Source organism: Rutidosis leptorrhynchoides, unplaced genomic scaffold (genome assembly GCF_046630445.1).
Source record: "Rutidosis leptorrhynchoides isolate AG116_Rl617_1_P2 unplaced genomic scaffold, CSIRO_AGI_Rlap_v1 contig94, whole genome shotgun sequence".
Lineage (NCBI taxonomy): Eukaryota > Viridiplantae > Streptophyta > Magnoliopsida > Asterales > Asteraceae > Rutidosis > Rutidosis leptorrhynchoides.
In genome coordinates this window covers 62,704-77,269 of record NW_027266887.1, presented here as the reverse complement: position 1 = coordinate 77,269, position 14,566 = coordinate 62,704, and the positions used below count along the sequence as shown (strand labels likewise).

Below are 14,566 nucleotides of genomic sequence, written 5' to 3'. Positions count from 1 at the left end.
ATGATAAACGGATCCTGACGAAACTTTATGATAAGATGATAGTATATGGTCACATTCTCACATAAACAAAATCACATGAATTTAAAATGTCATAATTAAATTAATCTAGGGCAGGCATAACATGCAATTTAGCTAGTACCAAAACCGACCATTAGTAACATATCGGTGTCGAAACAAAATTCAAGACGAAAACGACAATTCACATGAGAAATAAAATGAACGAGGCACCCTTAAGTACGCTATTATGAAAGTATAATTTTGTTATGAGATGATATTTAATTTTTTGTGCAGTTTTAATTTTAACTCTGTTTTGAAATTAGAAACACTATATATCATTTTTGAGATAATATATCATTTTTCCGTCGAGATAGAAAAATTATATATATGAATAGACAGTATATTTTTATATTATATAATATGATTTATTATATATATTTGTATTATCATATTTTATATATGATACTATTATTTGATTTATGATATGACATGTGATCTACATTGTCGTTGGATTTAAACGTGATGATTCATATAGCCGACTCCACTCGGTGGAATTGAGGATGGTTGTTGTTGTTGTTTAATTTTAACTCTACTTTGAAATTAGAAACAAGAATTACACGCGCGCCTGAAATTGAACGCACCTAACTTTCCTCTTTCTCTCATGGCGATCTAGCATTCGCCCCAAGCCATTTTTTGCATCGGAAGAGCAAAGGTTCAATTAGAAGTACGTGTTCAGTGGGTTTGAGATGGCGACGATGTTGAGTACGAGTGTGGGTGCGAAGACGAAACTGAAAGAAGAGGAAGCTACTTGGGCTTTCTCTTTGGGAAAAATCATCTAAGGAGTGAAGGGAGTGAGCTTTATTTTGTTCCACCGACGGTGGTTGATGGTGTTAGAGTGGTCTGATTCCACATAGAGGAAACTCAATCGAAAGCAGATAAATGGAAGTTTGCGTTGGTGGGTTCATTTTATAAGGATGTTCCAAAGTTCTTGAGATTTCAACATTTTGTGATGAATAGGTGGGGAAAAGCGGGGTTGAACTCTGTACATCAGATTGAGCAAAATGTCTGTCTCCTCAACTTTGAGTCCCAGGAGGCTCGGCAAGCTACAATAGGTGCTGGTCCCCTCACCTTTAATTGTCGGCATTTGTTATTGACATAATGGATTCCTTCAATGGAATTTAAGTTTACCGAGGTAACTCGAATTTCGATTTGGGTTAAACTCCCTAAGTTGCCACTTGTGTTTTGGTCCTCGAGACTGTTGAGTAGAGTAAGAAGTGTTTTTAGAAAGCCATTGATGGTTGATCAATGCACATTGAATTAATCGAGGCTGAGTCATGCAAGACTTCTGGTAGAGATGGACATAACTATGGAATTTGAGAAAACTGTGACTTTAATTGATGAGAAGGAAAATCGTTTTCTACAGCTAGTTAACTATGAATGGATTCCAAAGCATTGTACTGTTGTGGGAAGCAGGAAAATCTTGCAAAAACTTGTGCGTCTAGGAGACAGCAAGGGGTCCAGTCAGTGCCTGGGGAAGAAGTTCAACAAATGGAGAAGGGCGACAATATCATTAAACAAGGGGCTGTTGAAAACACACAACAGGTGGGCAAAGTTACTAGTCCTCACGAGACGTCTACGTCTACTTTTACCGTTAATGAAAAAAATGGGAAGAGTTCAGATAATAAATAGGGAGGTGTGGTTATAGGGTCAAATGTTGTTACTCCACTGGCTTCTACTAGTGGTGCTTCTAGTGCTGGTTTGGAGGTGCAATTGGGAGGGAATGTTTCAAGACAAGGTGACTGGCAGGTGGTACGAAGCTCAAAGATGAAAGGAGTTACCGGTACCACACCAGCTCAAGGGGTTTCCTTGGTTTCTTATGCAAAGGTCCTAGGTTCAGTAGGACATTTGGAAGTTATTGGGGTTGTGGAAGGAGTTAGGAGAAAAGCGGGAAGACCACAGAATGGTGGCGGCCCTTGTGGAAAGGGATGAGGATTGGAACGTGGAATATTCGGGGACTTAAACGTCCTCAAAAAGCAGTTAGAGATAAGGCGGCTAATTGCTTCAAATCACTTATTTGCATGTGGTGTGATTGAGACTCGTGTACGTGGGGTTAATGTTGATGGAGTATGGAAAATAGTTTAAAGTGTTGTGCTTGGTGTATGGTTAATAATAATTCAGTGTCCGAGTTGGGGAGGATTTGGATTATTTTTAATACGTCCAGAGTTCAACTGTCAGTATTGGATGTGAGAGCTCAATGGATGCATTGTCGTCTCATTATAGAGGGTGTAGACTTTTTATGGATTGTGGTTTATGCGTGCAATGACACTGAGAATGGGATATTATTATGGGAGGCGCTTGTTCGTTTAGGGGCTGACTTGTCAGAACTGTGGATAGTGCAAGGCGATTTTAATGTGATTTTATGGACAAAAGAGAGGCATGGGGGGCAGGGATTTGACTTCCTGGAAGCTTCTGAATATGAGCAATGTTTGACGACATCGAGCCTTCTTGAAATGACAGCTCAAGGTAGGTTTTTCACTTGGACTAATTATCAAGGGGTTGGGGACCGGATCTGGAGTAGGATTGATCGTTGTTTGATCAATCTTGAAGGTTTGGATGTGTTTCTTGGTGTGTTTTATAAAGTTTTAGACAGCGGAATATCCGACCATTCTCCATTAATTGTTGAATTGAGATTGTTTGTGGGGGCTCTAAAGAAACTGTTTCGGTATTATAATATGTGGAGGTCGCATCCAGCACATGAAGTTCTAGTAGCTAATACCTGGAGGGCTCCCGTTGAGGGGAACTACTTGAGGCAGTTATGGTGCCGGTTAAAAGCAGTAAAGGGAGCATTAATGGCGTTAAATAGGCAAGAATTTGCTGCGATATCTGACAGGATAGTGAAATGCCAAGACCAGTTATCTGAGACTCATGATGGACTTCAGAGGGATCCAAGTAATGTTGGTTTATTAGAGTAAGAAAAGATTGTACTGAGCCAGTTTCGACTTTTGATGCAGCAGGAACAACACTTTTACAAACAAAATGCTCGATGTGAATGGATGAAGATGGGGGAGGCGAATATGAGTTTTTTTCATTGTTCAGTGAAGATTCGAACAGCTCAGAATGCAATTCGAAGTTTGCAGGGTCCTGTAGGTGAAATAATCACATATCAGACAGCTATTAGTGATTGTGTGGTGTAATATTACAAGATTCTCCTAGGTCAGGACTCCCATTCTAAGACCCCATTTGATACAGTTATATTGGAAGGTGGTACTTTACTGTCGGACAATGAGGTTGATTGGTTAATTCGAGAAGTGACGGGTGTTGAGATGAAACAAGCATTATGGGGCATCAATGAAAATAAGGCACCTGGTATTGATGGTTTTACCGCACTGCTTTTCAAGCATCATTATCAACTGGTAGGGCAGGAGGTTATTGAGGTAGTCCAGAGCTTTTTTCGTACAGGGAAGCTAGTGAAACAGTTTAGCTTGACAACTCTAACAATTATTCCGAAAACTACTTCTTCCCAGGGTTGAAGGACTACCGGCTCATAGCGTGTTGTACAATGATCTACAAAGTAATATCAAAGGTACTTCTCGACTCGCTCACATATTACCTTTATTAATTAGTCTACTCCAGTCGGCTTTTGTGGCTGGGAGATTAATCACGGGCAATGTACTTGTGGCCTACGAGTTAGTACATAATTACCATCGAGTTCTACCTGATTTATTATGTACAATTAAAGTTGACATATGTAAGGCTTATGACTCAGTGAACTAGGATTTTTTGGAGGAAGTATGTATGGGTTTCGATTTCTTCATAGGTTTGTGAGATGGGTTATGGTTTGTGTGAGGAGTGTCCATTACTCTCTATCAATTAATGGAGGGTTGTAAGGGTTTTTTAGGGGCAGAAAAGGCTTACAGCAAGGTGATCCTATTTCACCCTTCCTATTTGTGTTGGTGATGGAAGTATTGTCTCATATGTTAACAAATGCTCCTGAGCAATTCAGATTCCACAAGGGTTGTGAAAGTATGAGGTTGAAACATCTATGCTTCGAAGATGACCTCTTCTTGTTCTGTATGGGGCTGAAAATGCAGCTTGATAGATTTTATAACTTCTCGGGACTGCTGGTTAGTGACGAAAAGAGCAATATATACTTTAGTGATGGTCATCTTAAATAAAGAGAGGTTATTTTGGGCAGGTGTGGCTTGCGAGTAGGGAAAATACTAGTGAGATATCTAGGTGTGCAACTAATATCTACAAAGTTAAAGAAGGAACATTGTGGGGGACTGGTTGAGGCTATTAATTCTCGACTAAAGGGATGGGCAGTCAAAAACCTTTCCTATACAAATAGACTAACATTGGTGAATTTAGTCTTGAGGAACATTCCGGTTTTTTGGTGTCTTGCTTTTATCCTACCAAAAGCTGTTATGAAGATTATTGATGCGAAATGTCGATCCTTCTTTTGGACCAGATCGGATGACTCGAGGAAAAGTTTGGTGGCGTGGAAGACAGTGTGTAAGCCGAAGAAAGAAGGTGGACTGGGAGTTTTTTGACTTGGTGGTATGGAACAAGGCTGCTGTGAGTAAACAGATCTGGACCATCCTGACATTGAAAACCTCATTATGGGTTGTTTGGTTTATGGAAACAAAGTTGCGAAGATTAAGTTTCTGGGGCGCCAGATTATAGTGCTGCGTGGGAGAATATGTTAGACCTTCGGAATGAGTTAAAGAAGTATTATTTGTATGAGTTGGGACAAGAATGCAATGCTTCGTTTTGGTTCGATCCTTGACTGCCAGACGGTGCATTGTGTGATCAATTTTCGATGATTAAGTTTTCTGATGCAGACGTAGCTAGAGACAATAAGGTGTATCATGTTTGTGCAGGTGGTTTCTGAAGCATAGGATTGTGTGTAGAGAATTAGAATATTGACACTGTCTGACAAGATCACCTGAAAAATTTACAATGCACTACGAGTTAAATCTTCATATGTACGATGGGAGAAATTGTTATGGGAAAAAGGGCCAATGCAGAGACATAGTTTTATATGGTGGCTGGTTATATTGGATCGCCTGGCAGTAAAGGCTAGGATTTGTCGATGGGGGTTATATGCTGATAATGTGTGGCCTTATGGCTGAAACACGAGACCATTTATTCTTTAAATGCTCATTTTCGACTTTAGTATGGGATGCTGTTATGAATTATGTAGGTGTAACGAGACCGCCGAAGCCATGGAAGTGGGAATTGGACTGGTGGTGCCGTAAGGCAAGAGGCAAATCTCAACTAGCTATGTTACGAAGACATCTTTTCTGTGCAACTATTTACTATATCTGGAAAACAAGAAATGATTGTGTGTTTGAACATGGACTGGCTAATTTTCGTAAGGTAGTAGGAGATATAAGGGAGTCCGCACTATGCTACTCCACTTGTATTCCTAATGACAGTTTTGATAGACTATTAGATCAATGGCGCATTTTATAGTGTAGTGTTTTTCATATAGGTTTATTGAGTATTTATTTGTATTTCTTGTTTCCGGCGGTTTGCTATTGGTGAAATAAAAATTACTATTTATTAAAAAAACTCTATTTTGAAATTGTTTATTCTATATAAAAAAAAAGATTTCTTAATAGTTAAAATATTTAATGAAATCTCTAATTCCTACCACTTCGTGCGCTGACGGTCGTAACGAATAATTAGTCTTAATATTATCGGCGATGAGGATATCTCGAGAGACTAAAAAAATATTTAATGAAATCTTTGCGTTCGATTAACCATAGTTAAAAAAAAAAGTTCCACATATAGGATGCAATCGGTCACATTTGTTTGCTTCATTGGTCCTGTTTCACAGTGTTTAAACATATCATCACTATCTTCTGCTAACTCCCGTTCCATCCCTTTCACACTCATTACGTACGATTAATTAATTGCATATATTAAATCATTATAAAGGCAGGGTTACGTTTATATGTGTCTTTTATGAAAACGACGTGATTTTGAGTTGGGTTGCATGCATGATGATGTGTATAACTAGGGGACTCTTAAGTGTAACATAGAGCTAACTCTCTCTCTCTCTCTCTCTCGACTGTATGTCTGTTTGAGTCTTTGAGATCGATCGAATAGAAACAAGAATGTTTTGGTTCTTCATGACTCAAAACCAAAGCCATTCTGTCTCTCTCGAGCATATTATTAATATGTATTATTTATATATATATGTATATAGCAGCCTGTCGTCCTTTTATAGATCACTTTGTGTAATTAGGTTTTCAGTTAATAAATCAGAATAAGTACTAATCGTTGCTATGTTGAGATTGAGACCAATTTCTAATCTACCACTATAATTGGGGTTAATTAGAGTAGAGATATTAAGAAAGGCATCTTTCTCATGTCATGATGTGCAAATGTGTGGTGTGAGTGTCATAGCTAGTAATGAAGTTTTGATGGCATCACTATTATAAATAAATTCAGAAAGAAATTATCATCTCAGGAATATTGTATTGTTGCTTTCACAATGTGTACCCATTAGTTCCAACAAAAGCTTTAAGACGTGATGTAAGCAAAAAACCAGAAACACACATTGATCATTAGGCGCTATCTCTTTGTTAACCGCTTTGCTGTGCTTTTCCTTTTAATGGTCGAAGTCGATAATCCCTCACCCTCCAAACCAAACAAAAACCGTAGGTACGTAGCTGACTTATAACGAAAGTCAATTACAGTTTTCTCGCATCATCACCCTAATTTATTTATAATTCCTTCATATATGATTTTTTAGACTTTTTATTTTGTCTAAAAAATTGTGACTATCATACATACACAATCAAGATCAAAATATGTTATACTTTTCATGTTACTTTGTTCTATGTCAATACATTAAAAAAAGAATGTATTGAGAGACGGAAGAAGTACAAAATTAGAAAATCGATTCTAGGCCTATCACTTCGGTCTATTTGATTAAATCAGATCAGATTTTTCACCGTCCCATATTCAGTCAATTTGTGATTTAGCGAACCGAAAAACAAAATGACTGAACCCCTGATCTCTGGAATCAAGGTACAAGAACCAGATTATATAGTAACCATCCTCTTAACATATAAGTAATTCATTGTACAGAAAATATGGCCAGTATTTATTTACAAGTACCCTATTGACAGAAAGAGATGGATACAAATAACAAGTACTGGGCCTTAGGAAATGGTTCTCCAGGCACTATCTACTCACGCGTGAATGAGGGTACCCTGACTTGACATTGATCATTCGAATAAAGACCTTTATCGCCAATTCCACTCATTTAGCTATTTCCAGGCAATAAAATGGAGAAACACGAAATTTATCTATTTCGATATCAACTCTGCACATAGTTGAAAAACCATGTATCCATCCAATCCATACGGAAAAAGCAAGCAAATTCATCCGTGACCATTGGGAAAAATAGAACACACAATGTACTAGAAGTTTTAAATTGCTGGTTTCGGTAGAGATTATTCTCACATGGTGGTAATTATACAGTATAAAACACAAGAACTCTTTCAATATTTGAATTTGCCGATAAATAGTGTTTTACCTTAATTATATCACGATTTTACATTAGCTAGGTCGGCAGCTGCTCGTGCAGCAGCGGTTGCACGATCGGCAGCAGCAATGGCGGCTCGAGCTTTTTCCAGAACATCAGATGGTCGTGACGTCATCATCTTCGTACCGGGACTGGTGCTTTTCACTTCATAAGGGATATCTCTAGGCGATGATTCAATTTCACTGTTTTTCAACAATGGCATGTTGCTAGGAGGTTGAGGAGCTTGAAGAGGTTGAGAAGAACCCTTATTACTATTACTTGACATGTTAGGATGTGTGTTGTTAGAAGCTGAAGAGTAAGAATCCTGCCTGACAGGCATTTGAGACAGAGCAGTTCCTGATCCAGCCTACACAAAATAGAAAATAATAAAATAATGATACAAAAGAATTGGAAATTGTCCAATAAAGCGGTAGTAGGAATATTCCTACAACTCCACAAACAAAAAACTGGAATATCAAGAGGATCAAGTGATAAAACAAATGCGAACGTGAGAAATTTAAGAAACTCAAGAAATAACGTAATTTTGTGTTTGTACCAGTAGATCTTCGTGTTTTTTACAAAATTCTGCTTCAGCACTTGAAGAATCCCATTCCAGATTGTACTCTCGTGCAATTTCCTTCAACACCTTGAGTTTTTCTTCTCCTGGTGGAGCATTAACTGAAAGTTTTTCGATTATCTGAGAAATATTAAACGGAAAGAAATGAGGTCAGTATACATCAAGTTAAAATGTCATCTTAGGTTTCTTAAGAAATGGGCGTGTGAAAGCCATTACCGTGCGGTTCACGCCAGAATCAGGGCGGAGCTCTGATATAGCTGCAACGAATTCTTTCCCATATTTCGTAGTGAACAAATTCTTCAGCGTCAATAAATCTGGAACTTCTGAACATCTTGTAGCAGAAAAAATTATGCTTGCGACAGCTTCTTTAAGTTCTATTGGCAACTCCCTGTGACATGGAAAAAAACATATTAAATTTGTAATCAAAGTATAACTTCCCCAGTTCATACTTTAATTCTAAAAACACGCAAGCAATAATGTGATTAAATATCGAGCCCATCATGTCAGCACATCAATTCCAGTAAATTCTAATCCAAATCAGATATGAACTCCAAAAATTCGTTTTCATTTATGCCAACCCATATTTCCAAACCAAATACCTCTGAGCACAGTTTAGAGCTAAAATACACGATTCTTCCCCTGTCCAAAGTCAGTGCACTATTGCCAAATTATATAAGGCTTCAAATTGAATAACCATGAGAGAGCAAGCTTTCTAGTTTCTAGTGCCTATCGAAGCAAACGAGAAATATCAAAAACAAAATGTGTGTCTATATCGATTCAAAAGACTTACCACTCCACACAAGATAATCCAAGCATGTAAATCGTATTCCAACAAAACCGGGTCAGTGTACTTACTTCTGACTTTCGAGAATCGGAGTACGGGCAAGAACAAACTCGCAGAATAGTTCCAGTATTCCATATGCAGCCACTATGTTCTGTTCTCTAATTATGTGTTCCACCTACAAGTTAAGTGCACCCAAATTAAAAATTGAAGCTTCCACCACAAGATTGAAAACCATGAACAAAATCAAGCACAATTTCAATTCTAAAAAGTACCCGAATTCCAGCAATGGCTTCTTGACCAGCTTGCAGAAATTGTGCTATCTCCTTGCGCATACGTCTAAGCTGCAAATCTCGCTTGTTTTGCAGCAATTTTATCCGCGATAGAGATAAAGTCAAGCTTGTTTTACTACATTAAAAACACCAAATCAGAAAGTTGAAGCAGAGAAATTTTAGGAACATGGGACTTTAAATTCTACTCCAAACTGCAAAATTACTTTTCTTTTCGGAACCATTGACGATCATAAAAATTTTAACTTGCTTAAAGTACTAAAGTGAACAATCTATAGGTACAGATAATAAGAAAATCAATTGGGTGTTACAGAATTCATCTAAACATAGAAAACCCAAAAAAGAAAAAACCCCATAATAGAGAATTCCACGATAAGTAATGGGCAATTCGTAGCTCACCATTTTGCACCGAAAACGCCTCTGTTGAAGAGTTGATTTAAGAGCGACATTGAATTGAAGTTTCTAATTCGATTCGAAGCTGATAGCAAAACTATTCTGGGATGATAAAATTAAAGTGATGATCTTTGAGCTGAGACTGCATTGATCGATTGGCGTCTGGCGATCGAATCCAACCCGAGGTCAATTAGCTAATATAGTTCAATTATGGTAGAGCTGTTTGGTGTGGAAGTATAATCCTGGTGTCGGAGAGTTAAATCATAATTTGCAATTAGATCCTCAAACTGTGAAACCCGCTGTTCAAAGTCCAATTTAGGGCTGGTTGGACTGGTAGTTCCCGTTTTGTTTAGCCGACATTGAACCCTAGTAGAAATTAAAAAAAAATCGACTCACGTAAACTTTGTCATTAGAGTGGAAATTTTTTGAAGTATGAATATTTAATAATTATTATTATAATAATTGGATGACAAAGTGACCTATAGAGGGGAAAAAAATAAAGAAATGGGCTGGAGATTTCTATAATCGCATTGTAATAATAGGTTGTTTACTATTATGGATAGTTTGTGGATTTTTCTAAATTTGTTTGTTGGTAGTCTTCAGATTGGTTCGGAAGTTTTGACTCAACACTCGATTTCGTTTAGCGGTTTAGTGTTGTTGTTTTCTTTCCATAATTCAATTGGAGAATCCGTCCAAACTCTTTGAGATTTAAGCGGTTGGTTTCTCTTGATTGGTTGTCGATTGTATCCGCACCTATTTAGAGTCTTTCGCCTCCAATATGGATGACATTTTCCTTTTGAAAGATATAATTGTTTAACATGAAATCCATCTTCATTTAGACTACACAACTATTATCTCATCTCAAATCTTTATATAGACTCAATTGATTTCTTTCGAGATATAATCTCTTGGATCTCTCTAAATTATCAAAAGAAATTACAACATTTATTTATAAAAATAAAATTATCACCACATCTTCTTTCAAATTACAAGGTCACATCACATCATATTGCAAAAGTTCTACATTAACATTGTCATATATACTTTTGACTTCATCATAATAAAAAATGGTGTTCTTTTTCCTAGACAAAAAAAGACAGTGTGGTATCAAACGTCAATTTTGTAAGCTCCATTCTTCACATACTCTCTCTGCATCGCATTTTTTATATAAAAATACGATAGTTAATCAAAAAAGAATATAGCAGTTTAGATCACATAATTTCATTTCTATCACCTTCTGCTATAATCGATCGATTCTATAATTCAAATTAATCGTTACATTTCTTGAATCATCATTTCTTTTTTTCCTTTCTTTTTTTGAATTTCATATGAAAACTAATGTAGTTATATAAAATAATGCATCTTCAAAATACACTTTTTGTAACGACTGCGTCCTAGTCTACCATCGTGAAAAACTTTTTCGATTTTACGTCTTGAAATATTTTCTCGTATAATAAATTAAAATCGAATAGATTAAGTGAAACGAACAAATTTCGACAAATTTTTACGTTAAGTTAAATTTACGTTTTTATGTTGATAACAATATTAGACGTTCCTACTCCTACGTTAAGTTACGACTTATTACGTCAAATAGATTCGATTTGAGCAAATGGACGCAAGTAGTATATGTGATTTGCTAAGAAATGTTTTCTGCACTAAAATTATTACATGGAAAGTATGTTTACAAAGTCCATTTACAACTGATTATCCAAATACAATAACCATTACAAGTATTTTCAATACCTACAATGTTACTCTTTCCCTATCATACACATACTACTTTCAAGTCCATAAGTATGCCTATACCATACACCTACATACTACACTTACAACCGGCAGCCTCATTTCTTCAGCAGACAGCTGCAATCCTAGACAAAGCAGCCACCTTCTTTTGACATCCTGCATAAAACCAAACAAACAAGTCAATGGCCATTTTTCTCTTCACATGCTTAGCCTACAAATATTGAAATTTGTGATGCATATCTCAACCAAAATCTGACAGCCATGACCCCTGTCATAATACTCAATCGGCAGCAAGGACATCTCAGCACAACTGGATTGACAATTCATAACAAGCCAAACATGAACAAAGATTTTCAAAACAAACCAGCTGATTTTTCTACAATCTAACAGCTATCCTACCTAACAATTTAAGCACCTAACAGTTTTTAAATCACTTCCAATTCATTGACACAGAGAACACGACAACCAGAATCATCAACAGAACATCACAGAGAGCAATTCTGCCAAGAACAGAGCAACAATCAACAAAATTTTTCCAGAAAGCTTAAACCTTACCTCAGTCGTGTTCCTCGTTGTCCACTGACCACCACCGTCGCCGTTGTTGATCCAACAGCCAACCGGAAGTCACCGAGTCGACGCTAAGTCAATTATGAGTCGTGACCGAATCAGCCGTTTCCAGCCACGTCGAGCATTAAATTCGGCGTTTCCAACCTGTCTCTAAACCAACAACACCAAAACAAATCGATTTCAGCCGATCTGGTAATTACCCGAAACTTTGAAATTCAATTCCGCCTAAATTAGAACGTTTTTAAAGTCGATTGTTGTGTAGAAACGTTGTAGAGATGGATTAGAATAACATATATGATAATCGGAAGAAAACCCCAAATATTCCGATGAACCCCAATTTTTAGAAATTGAAATTAAAGCTTACCGGAAAAGAATTAGAGAAAACCGATCGTAGATTCGTAATCCTTGTTGAATTTAATTTTGGAAATTGGCGGAATTTTCCCGAATCAGCGACGTTCATCGTCGCCGGATTCTGGAAAAATCCGGCAATTCCAGAGGATTCCGGTGATGTCTCGACGTGAAGGAGAAGAAGAAATGATTGAACCAGCGGGTTCAATCCCTTTTTAAACTAATGTTAAAAACCGGTTTAATTTTTTAAACGACTGTTTTACCCTTATGTTTTAAAAATAATTACAAGTTCACCAACGTGTTTTTATTTGGTCAGATTTTAGTCAAAGGTTAAATCGTCATTTCAATATTTTAAAATCGGTTCTGTTCGGTTCATTTCGAATCAATTCGGTTCAGGGCCGAAACCAGTATTCCGATCCTAAACTGAAACCCTAAAAATAATTTTTTTATATTCCGAACCTAATAAAATTATTTTTACTGCTTTCGAACCTACCAAATGTTTACAATAAGTTACATATATTATTCTGAATATAATATCAAAAATTCATAATTTTTGGAGATTATATTTATTTTATTTTGAGTTCTGAGTTGATTAAGGTTATAAGAAATAATTTAAATGTAACTAAATGTTTTCAAAATTATTTTAAGTAATATTACACTTTAGAAAAATTATGGTAAAATGGCAGAATATCATTTTAAACTATTTGGAATATTATGTGAAGTTTGAAGATATTTTTTTCTTATATAAATATTTAATTAAATAATTAAACTAGAGAAATGATTTTAAGATAAATATTAATATAGAATAAATTAGATAAATATTTTAAAATTTAAATTAAATATTTCGCGACGAGTGTGACGCGTAGGATTTAATTCGAGTAATTTTCCGTTAAGCGTAAGTACGTATGAAATTAATAATCGATATTTCGATAGGTCGATAAATTGCAACGTTAATCGGACGGAACGAATCGAAGAGCTCTATAAGGTGAGTGTTACTTTCATCTTCTTTACGAAAAATATGTTGATGTTTCATGAAATATATATATATATATATTACTATGCCATAGTTTCCGATTATCTAGTTGCTTTAAGTTTTATTTAAATATATGGCATAGATACGTATTATACTTTTGAAAACTGGAAAAAACCTTCAAAGACCCTAAAAGCAAAGTTTTCTTCGCTTCCTAATGATTTAAAAGCAAGTTTTTGCTTAGAGATAAATGATGAATTTAAAAGCAAGTTTTTGCTTTATTATACAGATTATATAAATGCGAATCCAATTAAAATGTTTTATTAATAGAGGGTTCGGTCGACTTCGTGGCGACCCAATCCGTAATAGAATACTTGGTCCTTGTGACCTCATGTTGACGGTCTGATCAGAGGGTACGGCTCCCCTAGTATATCTAGCTTGAGTTTTTGATAATTGTGCCCATGTTGACGGGCTGCCGATAGATTTGGATACTACAGTAGGTCTCACCTATTGTCAGTCATCCCGATATTTTCACTGATGGGGTTCGATGATTTCTAAAGATGTTTTATGACGACTTATGATGACAAAATGATTTAAGATGTTTATGAATTCAAACGTTTTACCTTAACGAATGATTCAATGAAATGTTTTCAATAAAACCTCACTACGCATTATAGCTTGTAGATTTCTACAAAATAAATATTTTCTCCAAATTAAACAGGTTCAGATTATGAGGCACGATTAGGACCTAATTTTCGCAGATGATAAAAGATATCAATGGATCACATACTAGATCCATATAAGGGATGAAATACGGGTGCCACACTTTTATTTTTAATAAAGAGGATAAACTGATAATGCATAGTCAAGAAAAGTACAATACAACGAGAAAAACAAGAGAGATAAATGAAAAATCAATGCATGCTAAACTGAAAACTTATGACCATTGAGAGAGCCTATTCTGCTTTTTCTTATGATATTTGGGGAACCCTTTAGCTTTTCTTTTCTTTTCTTCAGTGAATGGAAGATGGTATTCCAGGGAACCAGCCGAACGGACAGTACACATAAACACAAGCAAAGGCATCCCAAAAATATGCCTTTGATTATAATATAAAGTGTTTGCGGGGATTTTTATTTTATTTTAAAAAAAATATTATTACTGATTAACTTTGTTATATTCGCCAAATCATTGCCCCACTTATATTTTTCAAATCATTAATTTCAAAATTTAATCATGAATGGCTTAATCAAATGGGATCCTGGACGATGCGTGGGTACGTATACTACACTACTTAGCTTAAAAACTAAATACTGAAAATTAAACAAACTAAAGAAACATAAATCTCACCATTTGGAGAGG

General features: G+C 36.0%; 1 protein-coding gene across 1 annotated transcript; it reads right to left on the bottom strand.

Annotated features, from left to right (window-relative positions):
* Positions 1–7,559: 7,559 nt before the first annotated feature.
* On the bottom strand, positions 7,560–9,634 carry LOC139885308 (uncharacterized). Its single transcript, XM_071869228.1, has 6 exons — positions 9,585–9,634; positions 9,171–9,303; positions 8,970–9,073; positions 8,331–8,502; positions 8,094–8,234; positions 7,560–7,904 (listed from the first exon to the last, which is right to left on the bottom strand). The coding sequence occupies exons 1-6, from the start codon at positions 9,632–9,634 to the stop codon at positions 7,560–7,562; spliced, it is 945 nt and encodes a 314-aa protein (XP_071725329.1).
* Positions 9,635–14,566: the final 4,932 nt, after the last annotated feature.

Bases quoted from the DNA above. Each gene is read 5' to 3' on its own strand.
- LOC139885308 (XM_071869228.1), bottom strand. From the start codon at position 9,634: ATGTCGCTCTTAAATCAACTCTTCAACAGAGGCGTTTTCGGTGCAAAA. The intron at 9,074-9,170 runs GTACTTTTTAGA...CTTAACTTGTAG, and splicing joins AAGCCATTGCTGGAATTCGG to GTGGAACACATAATTAGAGA. The intron at 7,905-8,093 runs GTACAAACACAA...TATTTTGTGTAG, and splicing joins AAAAACACGAAGATCTACTG to GCTGGATCAGGAACTGCTCT.